This window comes from Amphibalanus amphitrite, unplaced genomic scaffold (assembly GCF_019059575.1).
Source record: "Amphibalanus amphitrite isolate SeventyFive unplaced genomic scaffold, NRLGWU_Aamphi_draft 001449F_arrow, whole genome shotgun sequence".
NCBI classification, from domain to species: Eukaryota; Metazoa; Arthropoda; class Thecostraca; order Balanomorpha; family Balanidae; genus Amphibalanus; species Amphibalanus amphitrite.
In genome coordinates this window covers 128,272-144,796 of record NW_024882942.1, presented here as the reverse complement: position 1 = coordinate 144,796, position 16,525 = coordinate 128,272, and the positions used below count along the sequence as shown (strand labels likewise).

The 16,525-nt window shown below is 45.3% G+C and overlaps 2 protein-coding genes across 8 annotated transcripts in view; one reads left to right on the top strand and one right to left on the bottom strand.

Annotated features, from left to right (window-relative positions):
• Window positions 1–1,051: 1,051 nt before the first annotated feature.
• LOC122373137 (CYFIP-related Rac1 interactor B-like) overlaps window positions 1,052–16,525 on the bottom strand; it is a 27,052-nt gene continuing 11,578 nt past the window's right edge. For 3 of the 7 annotated variants that reach the window (XM_043350938.1, XM_043350940.1, XM_043350935.1), the window contains exons 2-10: window positions 11,447–11,593; window positions 10,935–11,056; window positions 10,479–10,581; window positions 9,875–10,011; window positions 9,421–9,624; window positions 4,835–4,914; window positions 4,089–4,201; window positions 3,372–3,456; window positions 1,052–3,149 (exon numbers count right to left, since the gene is read on the bottom strand). In XM_043350938.1, coding sequence (XP_043206873.1) covers window positions 3,083–3,149; window positions 3,372–3,456; window positions 4,089–4,201; window positions 4,835–4,914; window positions 9,421–9,624; window positions 9,875–10,011; window positions 10,479–10,581; window positions 10,935–11,056; window positions 11,447–11,525 — 990 coding nt within the window. In that variant the 5' untranslated portion in view covers window positions 11,526–11,593 and the 3' untranslated portion in view covers window positions 1,052–3,082. Of the gene's footprint in view, window positions 3,150–3,371; window positions 3,457–4,088; window positions 4,202–4,834; window positions 4,915–9,420; window positions 9,625–9,874; window positions 10,012–10,478; window positions 10,582–10,934; window positions 11,057–11,446; window positions 11,594–12,642; window positions 12,694–12,916; window positions 13,015–13,137; window positions 13,171–13,799; window positions 13,934–16,525 lie in introns of those variants that run through there. The other 4 variants (XM_043350934.1, XM_043350936.1, XM_043350937.1 and 1 more) reach the window with 4 other exon arrangements.
• The window catches only part of LOC122373133, an 11,539-nt gene continuing 9,224 nt past the window's right edge, over window positions 14,211–16,525 (top strand). The window contains exons 1-3 of the mRNA XM_043350930.1: window positions 14,211–14,609; window positions 15,126–15,189; window positions 15,569–15,597. The gene's annotated coding sequence lies outside the window, so the exon portion shown is untranslated. The remainder of the gene's footprint in view (window positions 14,610–15,125; window positions 15,190–15,568; window positions 15,598–16,525) is intronic.

Below are 16,525 nucleotides of genomic sequence, written 5' to 3'. Positions count from 1 at the left end.
ACAGGCTGAATATGGGCTGTCCTGACGGTCATCGGCGACGGCTAGTTCAAAATTTGCCCGAATCTTTGCCAGCAGCCGTACGATAACTCGTCTAATTGTACCTATAGTCATCCACCAATCTGCAGACATCTACAGTGGCACAGGGGATTCCTAGGTGAGGTCATTGCGCTCAGTCAATGACATTGAGCACTTGCCATCTTATCAGGAGACCACCCATGGCGACTCGAGTGGCTCAACACTCGAGCGATCAGTCCGGTAATGCATCCGGCGATGGCGGTCATATGGAGTTCTACAGCCTTGTTTATACCCTTTACCGCGGTGTTGACGAGAAGAGTCGTCGATCCACTCGTCGATGACTAATGCGCAGTTGAGCCAGCTGCTCAGTGCTCGTGCCTAATGCATTGCTTCTCAAGTTCGAAATACATTAACGGAAGTGCGCGACTACTTGAGATCAGCGGCTGAGAGTGCAGACAGGCGTTAGAAGTTAGAACTCACTCTGAGAGAAAGCAAGCGTGGAACGTTGGAGGCTGGAGCGTGGCATATTGCATGTACAATTTCCACGGTGCATGATGCCATGACGTCATCAACATCACTGTTTTTCTTCAATTTGGGCTGAGTTTATTGACCTCAAGGCTATCGCTGACGTCATGGATCGGTTCACTGATGTTTTAAACTTTTTGTATAACAGACAAATATGTTACGCCAGCAATGAAAAAAAAAACAACAACTCCAGAACATGACGTTTCTCAACATCAATTACGGTCGACCTATTGCGACCTCCAGGCTCCAAACCTGTCTTTCGGTTAGCATGTGTATTTATAGTAGATGTGAAAAGATGCACCAACAGCCTGATGGCGACATCGATTCTATTTATGCAGATATCGGAGAAGCAGATAAAGGGCCGTTTCGCCCTCTACCGAACAGGTCAAGTGATTGGAGCCTATCGCCGACCAGATCATCTGGTTGTCGGTATCACAACGAGCGCTTCAACAGCACCCCATTTCGATTCAACCCTCTTCAAGTCTACAAAGCACACACACACACACACTAGTTAGAACGGACGCCCTGTATTGACAGTTCGGTTCGGTCAAGCGGGTGGACCGACAGCAGACACACAGTCCTTGACGTTCGTAAAGTCTACAGAAAACACCGCGGTGACATCGTCCGCTCGGAAAAGATTGAAACAGTAAAAACATTTCCTGTGAATGTCTGGTCGCAAACAAAACAGCACAGATGTTAAAAATCGCACATTTCCTATCTTCTTTTAGAAACAGTGCGTAAATGTGATCTTTTCCACGACACAGAAGTAAAACGATGAATGATGTTTCGTGTCGGTAAAGCGCACCCGTTCGGCCGTCGGTCCGCCCGCCGCCGACCCGGCCTGTGTCGTCGTCGTCGGTACTGCGAGCGTTGTACAGTGAGCGGTGGGGGGGGGGGGGGGCAGGGGTCGTGCACCAAGCCGTGCTCACACCGCCGACACAGCGATTGCGCGCACTAGTACAGTTCCGTACCGATGTGAAAAACACGCGACAAAACGGGCACAGAGTCCCACTGCGCACAACCACCAGTCTTTGTGCCCCGTCAACCATCCTTTGTTCCAGATTTGTCTTTGTGCACGGCGATACTCGCCATTTGTCATCAATCATTTCCAGATGATTAAGAACTCCACACTTTGGACAAGCAATCGTGGTCCACCATGAGCATAGTGCGTGATTCAGGAGCGGTCCTTCGTCTCAGGACATTGAGTCGGACACCAGAACAGGCTAGCCCACACAGATGGAGCGACATTGAATAGGACCACAGGCCGGCACAGCCGACCCACGCCAAGAGCGACGAAAGCCGTCCAGTACCTCCGCATGGGGACTCGCGTCCAGGCAAGGTTCGTGGCAGCTGGCTCACATACGCTCCATCAACCCAGCATCCTTCGCTGGACTCGGGGAACGGGGGAAGGGACGACGGGGATAAACAATACACTTAGGGTAACAATGGTAACGCAATATAACGAACTGAGCAGACGGCCGGCCGGCGTGCACTTCACTAACCGGTCCAGTGAGCAGCGCCGTGCACGCAGTATAAAGCACACGATCCGGTACACAACAGGCGGGCGCACCACACGTGCGCCAAGCAAGCCAGAGGGGTAGAGCGTGGTCCGCGTGACTGGTTCCGTGCCGGGACGCTGGCGAGCACTCACAACTCTCGAGCGGAAACACGCTTAAGACGGCGCAGCGAGCAACGTGTGTTTGTGCGCGCATGGCGACGGCCGCGGCGCCACAGGAGTGGCCTGGGACAGCGCGAGACAGGATACAGACTGACAGATCACCAAAGGTAAATCATATAGACGCCGCCATTTGAGTGACCGATCATAAGGAGGATAAAAAAGTATAAAACTAACAGACGAGAGAGCGACGTGGAGAAATCATCAACGATTGCTTTGGTGCCAGAATAATCACAATGCTGACTATTAACAGTTCTCAGAAACGTTTTGAAAGACAACACAAAAATTGATTACACACAACGATACGGCTGATCATAACATATATGGGGCGGAGTCACCCATGTATGACTCTCCTGAATAACAAATCAATCGACACAATTTGGAGTTACAATCTAGATAAAACGTTTCACACAACAAACAGTGTCGTTAGTCCTGACGTAAGCTCTTGTGCGTTCGCCTCAGCACACTGCAAGCCAGGTGGGTACCACGAATTCGACTCGGACGCGTCCTGTACAAGTTAATCAATATCCGATCGCAAATCACTAGACTACAAATGCACTACAAACATCTCAAAAAGTTGCTAGTCCTCTAAGAGAAGTGTTAGCACATGCGTTGAAATAAAATCACGCCATCCGCGCCACATTGCCCGAATACGTGCAACGCGTGTCGTAACAAACGGCGTACAAAACTGGAAATCGAGTATTACAATAGCGAAGCATGCACACGACGTGCACCGAATGGCTATCGCGCTCTTTGGGTGGCGCCGAGCGCAGACGGACGTCCTGCCATCTAGCGCACATTTGACCAAGTTCAGTCTCTCCCATCGGCCGCAAGACTGGCAGCCATCTCCGAAACTGATTCCCGAAGCTAGACAGCTAGCAGAGTCTTGATCTGTTTCGGAGTATTATCGTCGTTCAAGTGCTTCGTTGTGTACCTGAAGAACGACACCCGAGAATCACACGGCGAACTACTAAAGCAAACAGCTGCTCTAAGAGCGATTACAACTATCAGTCATCACCAAGCCAGGAACAGCTTTTACAAGAAGGAAGGGGGAGGAATTTTACAATTATCTGCTCTGTCTGTGAAAATGTTTCACTTATCGTAACTTTAAACTCTATTCCAGCAGACAATGAAGTGTGTAAATATCTGTCCTTACCTGAGGGCGTTCAGGAGTGCGTCCGAGTTGGCTGGAGGCTGGTCCTTCAGCACTTTGATGCAGCCCTTGATGTCCAGGTTGGTTGCTGGGGAGAGAGCACGGCAGTGACGTCACAAGGATGTCACTATAAGATCAGTTGAGGTCACGCGGACAATCAGGACCATCGGTCGATAAACATGACCAGGAACTAAAGCGACACAGGGAAATAATATCATCGACAAAGACGTAAATCGGGTATCGCATAGGCTGCCGTAAGCTGGCAGTAAATTCAAAATGATTTGAACGGTCTACGTGTATGCGATATTGGCGTAGCTAAAGAAAACGCTTCATCTTCACTCCAGCCGCCGGTCTATAATTCCCACATCTATTGCTGGTTGTGTAACCGGACGCTCGTGAGACGCTGAATGTGAGACCCACCCAGTATATCAAAATCATATTTTTGCTTGGTGTCAGAGGAGAAAATTGCTGACCAAAAAAAAGGATGAGAGTGAAAAATTGTCGGTCAGGTAAGGCCCAAAAAGAGTGGGAAAATGATAAAAAACATGAATCTATCTACAATTGTGACAGATGTAAAACAATCATTCCCGCAATTGCTCCTTCTCGGTGGAATTGGGAGTGGAAAATTGGGCTTGAAAACTGGAGGTGAGAGTGGAAAATGATTTGCATTTGGATGTCGTTTCCCACCCACATCTACAAATTTTGGGACACTGGACCCACCTTTGACGAAGGCGCCGGCCGGATGCACGTGATCGTACAGAATGATGAGGCCCACCATCACTCGCAGTATGAAGAGATGGGTCTCCTCGTGCCGGAAGCGGGCGATCAGCGCCCTGTGACACCGCAAACAGAGGGGAGCGGGAGGGCTCAGTCGGCGACACGACACCAGCACGGCACAGCCGGGTAGGGAATGGCGAGGTGACAATTCAGAGGAGGCTATAAAACTCTCCGATAGTGTGACGCAAAAACGAACCATCAAAAGTGAATACTCCATTTACAAATGAAACTATCGTGTGGATAGCTAGTAAAAAAATGTCAAGAAGTTCGAATAAAACATACAAGAAATCCTGAAAAAAATCAGAATTTTTGGAGCAGCCGTTTTCTCGAGCATCAAGTTGTACTGATCTCAGGCAGCTTTTGCCAAATTGTCAGGGAACTCAGATTTGTTTTTCAATAGAAAAACACAATTCTAAAGAATAGTGTTTTAACTATTGACAACAAACCTTCGGTTATACACAAAATACGGTAAAATTGAATAACTGGATATGTCCAGCTGCCAGCCGGAGACCTACCAATTTCCACGTAGTTCATTGATCACAGTTGCTCGGAACTTCCTTCAGGAGTAACAACAGACCAATATAAATCGACTGTAGCCTGCCCTTGCGCTAAGGCAAACACGTGTCTCAGCATGAGGAACTTTCTGGCTAGGAGGGTTTAGGTATGCTACCCAGAAGGCGCGCACTCACGGGTTTTCCAGCATGCGTTGGCACACCTTCCCCATAGTGCCGAGGGTCTCAGTGGTGTTCTCAACGGGAACCTCCTTGTGCTGAAAATGACAAACATTAGAAATAGTCATCGGACGCAAAACACTGGGAGTGCGCAGCGTCCCAATGAAAGGACATGGTAAAAGACCAATATAAAACGTGCACTAATTTCAACAAGAGACCGATTATACCCTTCCCAATATCTCGTTGAAAAACGAATGTCTCAATTGATTTATCTTATCAAATATACACTGTATTGTCCTGGGTGTTCAAGTGCTGATGCACATTCTTGCTGCCACTGAACGGCCAACCGTTTGACGATAATAGTTCAAATATGTATTTGAAGAAGTTCAAATTCACATATCATCTAACAGTCGGCAACGGATTTTATCACCTCAATAATAATATTTGATCCATCCACCGTCCTAGTTTTAGTTAAACGAAGCTATAGATAACAGGCTATAAATCAATCACATCACCGCATGTACGGCATTCAAAATGAAATAGCCAATTATCAACGCTAGCTTTTGAAATACAGGGTGTCCCATAAGTTCGTTCTCACCTAAATTTTACGTTTTTAGGCTTTCTTGCTTAAAGGCACGCTGAAATTGGTTCGTAACTGAGCTTACATGGTTGCCATGGCTGGTAGAAATATGCTCCACAGTAGCTAATTTCTGCAGACAAAATAGTTTTTGCTAGAGAGCCCGCTTCCTACAGAGACGGCTAACGCCGCAACATAGAGGTCTCCGATACGGGTACGTCTCAGTATTTAGTCAGCACGTGACCATTCGCGACGATTGAGGGTGATTGAGGCCTACCAGTCGGTAGCCAATATCCATCGCTAACTGGACGCACAGTCAGCAAGTGACGCCGATGCTTTGTTGGGAGTCAATAACTGCAAGTTTATCCTCTTTCTAGCCAGCCCTCAGGAATGAGCCAAGTGGCCAAAACTGTGTGGCGCCAAAGTGGCCATCAAAAAGGTCAAAGGGTTAGAAAGTTGGTAAACAGACTTTTCAGGATGGATTACCAGCTGTCTAAGAGTGTTCTTTCGGGGTACATAACTCAAGGTGACTTAAGCTTTGCTTACCGGAGGGCTCAAAACAGTCAAAAACGTCTTAAAATGGCCAAACATGAGTTTCGTTATGCCTGAGGCTAAACAAAACTAGAGGGCTGATGACATCAACCAGGTCATCTGGACTAACTAGTCCACGTTCGAGATGAAACACCCGTCCAAACCCGAAAACAACCCCATAAGGGCGAAGGAGGAGGCCTTCATTTCGTCCCGTTATGTTCCTATGCAAAAGGCCAGGGTCACTGTGTTGTGGGGTTATAGGCGTTCTGGAGTTGATCAAGTTACAAGTGGCAACCCGGAAACAGTTTTGGGAAGCAGAATGCTTTTCCAAGAACATCTAGGAGGAATTTCAGCCCTCAAGCTGAACTCGAACCGCGAGTATGAACACATTTATAGAGGAGAAAATGGCATCCGGGAGGTCGTAGGCCCATCTTCAGGCAAGACAGTGCATCAGTGCACAGGTCAAGCAAAGCTTAAAAGCGGTGCAAGGAGACTGTGACAGGCGTTTGTGGAAAGATCACATGCCAGGCACCTCATCGGATCAAAATTTCATAAAAATTTGTTGGTTATGCTGAAGTTGAGGCTCGTTGAAGCGTAGCGCTGTTCCAGCCTCGAGGAGCTCACGGCGCATGTCAAGTCAGTCTGGGTTAACTTTAAGCCTGCTATGCAGCCAAACATGCCGGTTGGCATGCCGCAGCATGTATTCATGTGTTTGCCTATTAAATGGGGAGCACATTGAGGGGTCATAAATATACCAAAACGCAATGTACTCTGTTTCACATGCAAACATAATGTGAGAACGAACTTATGGGACACCCTGTAGGTGCTGCTGTTAACACTAGTAAATATACAGGGTGTGAACTATGGGGATTAAGTGGGTACAAAACGTACTAAAAAACACAACACTACAGTGGCCTGGTGGGTCGATATGCTAGAGAGCGTGGGGCTTAAAAACGATTTAAAAGTCTCTAACCACATTATAGGCAGGCACCCTTTCACGATCATTATATCACGCCGAAATATCCCGACGCCACAAAACAGCTCGCAAACAACACGGCTGTCTCCATTCTGCACCGTGAGGGGACTGACTGCGTGACAATCGGTAGTCGAAATACAAATCGTTAAAGGTAGTGTGCCAGCTTTCCTGGACCGTATGGAGTTGATGGCCCAGATAAGGAGAACCGGATTTTTAGAACTTATCCATACCTTCAAAACTCATGGAAACGTCTTAAATTCTTCAAATTTTGAGTACCTCAGTGCGAAATTCGCCCCGACGGGTTGTCGGTCGTACCCCAACCACATTTCACACCACTATGAACAATAAATGCACACACTGAAATCGCTATTACCGATAGGCTCATCCAATCAAGTTTCGATAAACCCGTTCATCATCACCTCCTGCGGTTTCGAACACGCCTGATAGGTGGTGCGGTAGACCGCGCCCAAAGCCAGGGCCCCGGTAACGTGAGGTAGCCGAGTCGGGGCAGCGTGCGCTGACCCAAGCCGGGGCCGCGCGTCCTCCCGGTATCATGTGATAGCCCGGGGCTGCCCGCGGGGATGCGGTAGACCGCGCCCAAAGCCGCGGCCCCGGCTTGGGTCAGCGCACGCTGCCCCGACTCGGCTACCTCACGTTACCGGGGCCCTGGCTTTGGGCGCGGCTTCTGCTCATACTTTGTGGTGCGGTGGTGGTGCGTCGGGCCGCGCGCTCTGACTTCGGCCAAGAAAAATGCGTCAGCTGATCATGGTCATTTCTGCCACTTTCATGTGGTGAGATGGGGTCATAACTTTAGAGACGGCTGTTTCATATCAGTTATTTTACATAAAATAATATTTCAAACCATAAATTAATGTTCGACAGCCAAATTAAAGAAACAATACCAATACAGGCTTACAGTTTAAATTCGACATTGTGTTGTCTACGATTAGACAGCTGATAACTCATTCCCGTACGTCGTAACTCTATAATGACCTTTGCTTATTGTCACATGTGCGCCGCATTGGCGATTGTTGCCGACGCCTGTTTGCAGGTCAGCCCACTACAGTTGTTATACATATCGAAAAACCGATAAACTTTTAGGCGAAAAAAGCACTATTTTAGGCCCATTTTTGATTTCTTTGCGATATTAGGTAAAAACAGAAGCTTCTTCTCCTAGGAAAAATAAAATGGGAAATCATTGGAAGGTGGCACACTACCTTTAAAGGATGGCGTTTCCATGCTTGCTCAGGATGTGCTGATACAATGATTCTTATCTTATTGATCTGAATCTTAAAAGACGGCAACGAAACAATGTTGTCACGATAAAACAAGATCCAGACTACACGGTTACCGGTTAGCTACATCTATGCAGAGCCATCTTTAACGTCAATCAATCAATTGTACAATGTATGTACAATACACATTTTGAATTAAGTTTAGCGTCGTCACTAGCTGCTAAGTCGCTATTACCGGCGACTCCAATTGTTAACCACGATCGAGCCGACACGTTCCATACATCGATCCTCGCCCTCACAAAGGGAACAGGGGTGACGCACCGCAGTCACGTGACCTTTACCAGTGATTGGTAGCGCCACAGTCGGCCGTCACGTGACCAATTCCGACACGCGGTCCACACGAGCACACACTCGGAGGGCGGGGCGGGTCGTTAGTCACGTGACTAGCATGACGTCACACAGGGTCTGAGTCGGTGGACGGGCGAGTGGTTGTCGGAACTGCTACGGGGCGGGTTGGCACGCGTTTCCTACTCACCCAGAGAAATATATCGGACCGAGACCGACCGAACCCGGGAGACCGCTACAGTGCGGCGGAAAGACGACCAGAATTAAACACCCCAGACGTAAATAGGTGGGGGAAAACGCCAAACAAGTGTCAGAGAGGAACTGGCGTGAAAGCAATCGGCCGGTAACTTCAATTATATAGCCATCATATCAGAGAACTAACTGCCTATGCTGTATATAACTATCTGTATTTATCTATGCTGCTACGGTGAAAAAAACAAACTCGGCGCCACTGAAGGCTGATGTAAAATTATCGCCAGGCAGGATATTATATCTGAGGACGGATATGAGTCATGGGCTTCGCCCTTGTACTGGCACTCTGCAATCAGCGTTGGTAGGATGCAGAGCTCTGTGCACCAAAGGCTACTGCTGACAAACAATGGACTCATCATCGCAGCCCGCAGTGTCCGCCAGTGGAAAACCACTCGGATCCGCACAATTTCAAATAGGTAGCGTCCGGAACAGTAGCTTCGAATATAGTCAAGGGTTACATGCATCACCAAAAGAAAATAATTGAAAAATAGATGATCAAGCGAATGTGATAACGTATTTTTCCATGAGCTTATCCAATAGCACAAGGCGTATGCACTGTAAATTCTGAGCAATAAAAACCTCTTCCATCCATCGTAACCTCCCCCGTCCCCCCCCCCCCAGCCAAACGCGTCCTTTCCCACAACCCCCACGGACCACTCCACCCATCTCTCTCCCTCCCGGTGCTCACCTCGCGCACGAAGCGGCTGGTGGCGTCACTGAGCGTCTTCAGCATGGGCGTGGGGTCGGCGTAGAAGAGCGACATGCGGTTGGTGGTATCGTTGTCCAGCGTGCCGGCCGCGTCGTCCGGCTGCTCCTGACGTCGCCGGTAGTGCTGGCTGTTGAGCGTGCGCCGGTAGAAGCTAAAGTCGTTCTGGACCGCCGGCGTGTTCATCTGGAGGGAGTTAAAGAAAGTTAGAGACATGGGTAGATAAGAAGCTGGTCTTACGAAATTGAAACAAGCGACTTCTGGCTTCGCAAGCATCGAGATATAACGTATTCAGTCAGTTTTCTTAAAACAAAATCGATTAAGTTCGTCAAGAAGAGCTTAACATTCTTCTTAGTTCTGCATAAATTGATTCATTCATAAATTGCATAATCACAACAAAAGTAATCAATTACCGTAATTAACACACACAACGCACCTTCATCTCGTCAAACTTGAGCACGAACTCGAGAATGTCTGCGAACTGTTTGACGAGCGCCTGCTGTGTCTCCAGATGGACAGCCGGTGTCATCGGGCCCGAGCAGAGCTCGTACAGAATCCGAGGGACGATCCGGTCTGTCGGCGATAGACGGGGAGGGAGGAATGTCACAAACGGGGAACGGGGGAGTGGCACAACGATATTTGCGAGGAAGGGGTTGTCAACGGGATCAACACGCAGCGGATGCGTGAATAAGAAAACAAAATAGCGGGCTTCTAAAAAAATCCTATTGATCCGAAAAACAAACGATAAAAGCCATGAACAGCATGAAAAAAACGATTTTTTCACTTGTTTGGTTTGCAAACAACAACAGATGACCTGTCAGAATCAAGTCAGAATCTGCCAAACGAACAATAAAGAATAGAAACCAACAAAGTTTCATACCAGCAAACTCCAGTTGATTCTTAAAGGAAGGGTGGAGAAACTGGATCGAAACACATGACGACAACACAAAGCCGCGCTAGTGGCGAATCAACAACTTGAACGACTAAACTGCTTCATTTGCACGCATCTCTCTCACCCCCTTCATCTCTTGCCTACTCACCTATTTGCAGTGAGAAGAGGTAGAATCGTTTGAGCATGAAGACGAGCGGGACGACCGCCTCCCAGGCGCGCGCCTGAGTGTCATCACTGGGACTGGAGATAGCCTGAGGCGAGAGGCAACAGCTTGGTGTCAGCTGAGAAGCTAGCCAGCGCCATGGTTCTGTCATCTCACAATGACAGTCCAAACAAGACTCGAAAGAGAAGGAATGCGATAAAGATGAGGACAGTACATAGATGCACTCTGACGCCTGCCAAACTGCTGATGATAAACAATAATTGACTTTTTCATTGTCGATATGACACCGTTGCTATAGCTCAATTGGGGGCAAAACACGATGGAAGTCGTCTGTCTTATTCTCTCATGCCGTCGAGGTGAGAGTAGCCTAATCGCCAATGCCGGTGATGACCGACAGACAGATACACAAAGTTCCGACGCTCACACTCTGTCTTTTCTGACCTCTCTGATTTCCTTGGCGGCGCCCTTGTACTGCTGCAGTTCGCTGAGCATCTGACGCGACTCGTCCAGCACACGGCGCACCTCGGTCCATGTCTCTAGCTCGCTCTCAGTCGGCTCGGCGTCTGCCGGCGCACGGGATATGGTCACAACGGGAATCAGTGGGCAGCAGGGTGTATCTGAGAGAACTTACTGTGAGGAGCTTCTGGGGTGGAATGCACTTTGGCTGGTTGTCCATTGGAATTGGTGGAATTGTCATTTATGAAAATGATTTGTTGAGCTCGAGAGGACAGAAAGGTGCTGACAGACAGCAAAGGCAGCAAGGCAGCAAACAATATACAGGTGGCTGAATGTGCTTTATGATTATAAAAGGTTTCAAGAGCAGTTGGGCCTCTGCCCTATTGCTCTGCAACACCTTACTAACTATTAACTAATATCCTATCACAGGTCAATAACTAGCCAAGATTTTATAGTAGGGTATAAACACTTCTTGCTGAATAAGTCATCATACTTACTTTCAAAGTCTAGAAAGATGTCATATTTTTGCACTGAGCAGCAGTCATCACGAGCCAACAGCCTCAAAAGGTTACCCATTCTGGTTATCACAGATGCTTGCTGATTGGTCCAACAGTGATGTTGCCAGTCCTTCACCACACTGCTTCCTGGAATACAAAACAGAAGAATTGAGTAAGAAAATACATACCTATTACCTAAGCAATGATAATGGCCATAAAATCAGATCAAATCACCATGCCAATTAAGTATTAACATCTGAATAGAGTATGACCAATGACTGTGAGTCAATGTTCAATCCAGAGGTGATGACATCTGTGATCTGAAATGGACATCAACATACTGAGTCATCAAGTGTTGAAGGGAGAATGTGTTGTTCCTAATTTCTTAAGTATTTCTTAAAACCCATTTGTATTTTCTATGAAATACCTGTTGAAAGTAAAGATTTAAAAGATTTTTCGTTCGAAAATGATCATTTTTAATATTCCGGCAAAATTAATTATGCGCTTTCTTTCTCTCATCTATACTGAGGCAATCCTAAATATTGAGCTGTTGCCACAAAAAAATGTTGTACTGCTTCTTTCCTACAACTAGGTGCTTTTAAAAAAGTGTTTAATCAAATATATACCTACCTACCTACTTCATTTACCTATTTAGGTCACCAAATATTGAATCCGGGCACAGAAGGAGCCATCAATGAAAATTTGAAATCAAATTACTTTACAACATCACCTTCGAAAATTGCTTCAGCTCCCAGGACTGAAGAAGGCATGAGCTGAAGCCTTGAAATTGTAAATACAAATTAAATGATTTACAATTTCAGGTATCAATGGAGCAGACGTTACAGGAAGGTCTTCCAAACAAGGAGAGGCACCGCCGCACCATGCCCGAAGGTGCTTCTTTCTAACAAAACCCTTAACAAACCTGACCTAACCTAGCCTAACCAACAACCTACAAACCTACAACCCAAAAACCTACAACCTTCAACCTACAAACCTGCAAACCTACCCTACAACCTACAAACCTACAGCACCTCTCCTCAGTTGGAAAACCTTCATGTGACGTCTGCTCTACTAATCATAATGCCCAACTTCAACCATGATAGTTAATTTCAATTTACTAGTAGTAGTCAAGCAGGCGTCACATTTCTCTGGGTATAGCACCTCTCCTTGGTTACAAAAAAAAACTAGTGCGACACCTGCTTTAAGTGCTAGACGCTAGACCCGGGAGGACCGTGCCGCCATCTACCTCAGTTGGGCAAACTAGACTTTTGGAATCAAAATATGGAGGCATCAATAATTTGATTCTGGTGGGAGGAGCCATGACCAAATATGGGCATGGAATCAATTTTTTGATTCATTTGGGTACACTTTTGACTTCAAATGTATCGTTACGGTTGAAAAAAGGCCCATGACGGTGAGATTTTTCTTTAAAAAGGTAGAAAAATGTGGTAGGTTTCCAAAAAGTGTTACCTCAAAACTAAGAAATTGTCCCTTTGGCCTTGTGAATGGGAAAAAGACAGAGCCACTGTCCATCACGTAAAAGCTGTTTTGAGGAAATCACACTGTATGCTATTTCTGTATCATGAATCACATACTAAGCAATCAGTATTTGTGTAAAATGGCAAAATGAAATTTTCAAACTCCTAATTATCATTGTTGTAGTGCTTTTATATTTATTATATGGTTTTTACCTGTTGCTTCAGTTTTTGTATTCTTGACATTTAAAAATTTGAATTGTGAATTGTTATCAAATGTAGTGAAGGTTAAGTACTACAATGCTATAGGTACAGGGTTGGCAAAGTTGCCGCTGATTGGTGTCTCCAGACACTGAGAAATTTTGTACTCAGTACTCATTACTGGAAAATAATGATTATTTTGTTCTCACTTTTCAGGAAATCTACAAGACATCACCAATGAAAACAGCAGTAATACCTAATATAAAGAACAAAGAAAAGAAGCCTTAGCACCGATATGAAGAGTAATAGGATTTACCGTTCCTTGATATTTCATTTTTTGAGCGGTATGATGCTGAAGTGTGAATGCATTGTAATGAGTGGTGACTGGTGACTCTGACTTGTGAAATGTTAATTGAAATCAAATACAAATATATTCATAACTGGAAGCTACGTTGCATGAATAAAGAGGTTTTAAATGGTCATAAAAGTAATCACTCAGTATGGCGTAGGTACCAGCCAAATAATCCATGAATTATAATTGGTAGGTAGGAACCTCAATCTGAATCACAAATGAGCAATGGCAGACGATATCTAAGTTAGATAAAATCACCAGTAGTACCAGCCACTGAATTAGTAGGTTAAAACAAGAATAAGCATTAGCAACCATCAAAACTTACCAAAAGTAAAAACTTGCAATCACTAGCATTAGACGGAGCCTACCACACACTATAAAATTACCATTATCACGCGTCCACAAAACTTTCGAGACAAATACCTAAGATCTGCGTCGTAAATGCCTTGGTGAGATTTCGCCTAGTTGGCAAAATTGACGTTCTTGGGGTCGGAGCCTAAAACCGAGCAATTTTGAGAGTTCATCTTATTCAACAAATTATGAATGTTTAGACAGTAACATGTAACAAAATTGTCAAAAATCAAATCTTCAAAGCCCTAACTAATCATCTTTGGCATTTTATACCCTTTGAAAAAGAAATTGTAGCAAAATTTTCGGTTTTAAAATATCTATTTTTTCACGGTCACAACTTATTCAAACTCCAAAAAAATTTTGAAAACGAAATTAGTTTTTTTATTTTTTTTACTGAAATTCAAAGCAAATTCTTTGTAGATTTAGCACACGGCGTTTTGATGTCATTGTATGCATGGTTGATGAGAAAACGTATACTGAGATGGGATCTTCAAATATTTTTGCGCCTCTCCAAATGAAGTCCTTAATTTAGCAGCCGCATCTAGCTTGTATCAGGGCATGAGCCCGCGACCGCCAGGGAAAGAGCGAGGCGAGTACAAGTAAAGGGAGAGGACAGAGGGTGGGGAGCCTGAGGCTCGGCCCGAGGCCAAAGCCCGAGGATATGGAAGCATGGAAGCGACGCAAACAAGCCGGCGCCGGGGGAGGGACACCCCCGCCAGCGAGGGTTCTTTGTCTTGCTGCCGGCGTCGCTCGACGATCATTGCTGAGTGATTTGTTCATTGTTGTAAGTACCTAACTTACCTTGCAGTATGTAGGATATAGGTACCTACGATTTATGAAATCGAAAAGTTGCAATCTCATCCAGTTCGGGTTGGTGTGCAATGTGCTTACATGTAAACCTCGCGACCTGAGAAGGCTAGGATTTGCATGATTTTTAATTCTGACATGTCTTTGTGTTTGTTGTCTGTAATGGTGAACACAGAACGGACATCGGCATCATGATCCATGGGCATCGTTTTCTATAGGCTTGGTAGGGCGCCAGTGCTACCAATAACAATAATTTCAGAATTTTAACATTGACATTAATCTTATGACAGTGCATGGCAATTGGCAAGAATGGCTTTGCTAGACGCTATCCTAAAATTAATAATTAATCTTGCGTACAAATTTGAAAAGTGATGTGATGCCCATGCCATGCTATCTAGTATCTTTGTGTTACTTTATGCCAGACTTACCAAACCAAAACATTCAGGACCACAACCAGTGCTCTTACGCCCTCCCACCCACCCTGTGTTTATAGGGCTACAGATGCAGGGCAAGGTGGCAGCCCAACAACCTCAGCATCAGCAGTAATGAGTCAAAACGTTAGTTTGTTTCCATGATTCTGATAAGCATTATTGACTTTTATGAATGCTATTAGACATTTCCATAGCAAAATGAAATACAAATATGTGGGTCTCAAATTTTTTTCCTCTTTGGATGTCCGGAATTGTATGTTCTCAATTTCTTGGTGTTTTTGTTTATCCAGATAGACTACTGGATCAAGTGTCATTGTTTGTGTTGTGAAAATCAGTAGGTACCTACCTTTTGGTGCTGCTTTTGTAGACGATAATGAAATAGGTACCACTGGGCACCACTCGGTATGAAATTGAGGTGCACTTAATGCTTTTATCAGTTTTATGTGAAATTTGAAAGTTGTTTAGTCTCACATAAATAAGATTTTACTTCACTTTTCCCTTGCAGAGAATCCCATGTGAAATCATCATTGAGTTGTAAGTGATTGCATGTGATGGTAATGATGCCATGATAATTGGGCTTTTTATGATGGTTGGTGGCAGGTTGACATTTGACAGCTGGTGTCAGGTTTGTGTTTCTACTTTATAGCTGGGCTGCAAACATTTATTTGATGCATGTGCTTACTCACTCCTTAAAGTGACCATCCCACCTTAACATAAGATTTGAGTTGAGACAGTGTTTCAAAATTTGTTGATTTGGGTGGGAAGCAACATCCAAATGAAAATTATTTTGCACTCTCACCTACAGTTTTTAAGAACAATTTTGCACTCTCAATTAAACAGAAAAAAGTATTTGCGTGGATGGTCGCTGTTTATCCTGCATTAACACATTTGTATAGAAATGAATGTTATCAATATTAATTATTTGTTCATTCTTTTTGGGCCTATCTGACCAGCGGTTTTCCACCCTCATCCCCGTTTTTTTTAGAGGAATTTCTAACTTCCTATCCCTTTAAATATTTTGATATGAAAACTAGCTTTAACCCTCGCCCGCACATGCCATTTTCCCATCCTAGAACGCACATGGGGGGGTGTGGTTGCCACCCCCCCCCCCCGCGCCATTTCGTTCCTGTTGGAGATAGAGCTTCACGGTAAAGATCAAAAAGATTCTTTGGGAAGAGACGAATCCAATGATACCCAGTTTTACCTTCTCAGGTCAGTCATTGACCTTCCAGGTCAGGTCAAACTAAAAAATGTTGCTGTTTTGGGTCACCGTTGGATATCAAGTGCGCTGCTTATCAAATACCGATGACGATGCTGTTTTCTGGTGCCAGGCCAGCTAGAACCTCTTTGTCACACTATCCGACCAGGTTTTTGCTGCTGAGGTCATTTCAGGTCAAGTTAGGTCAAGGTCAATTATATGTGTTGTATGTCTGTGTGTGTCTGTGTGTATACTGATGTGTGC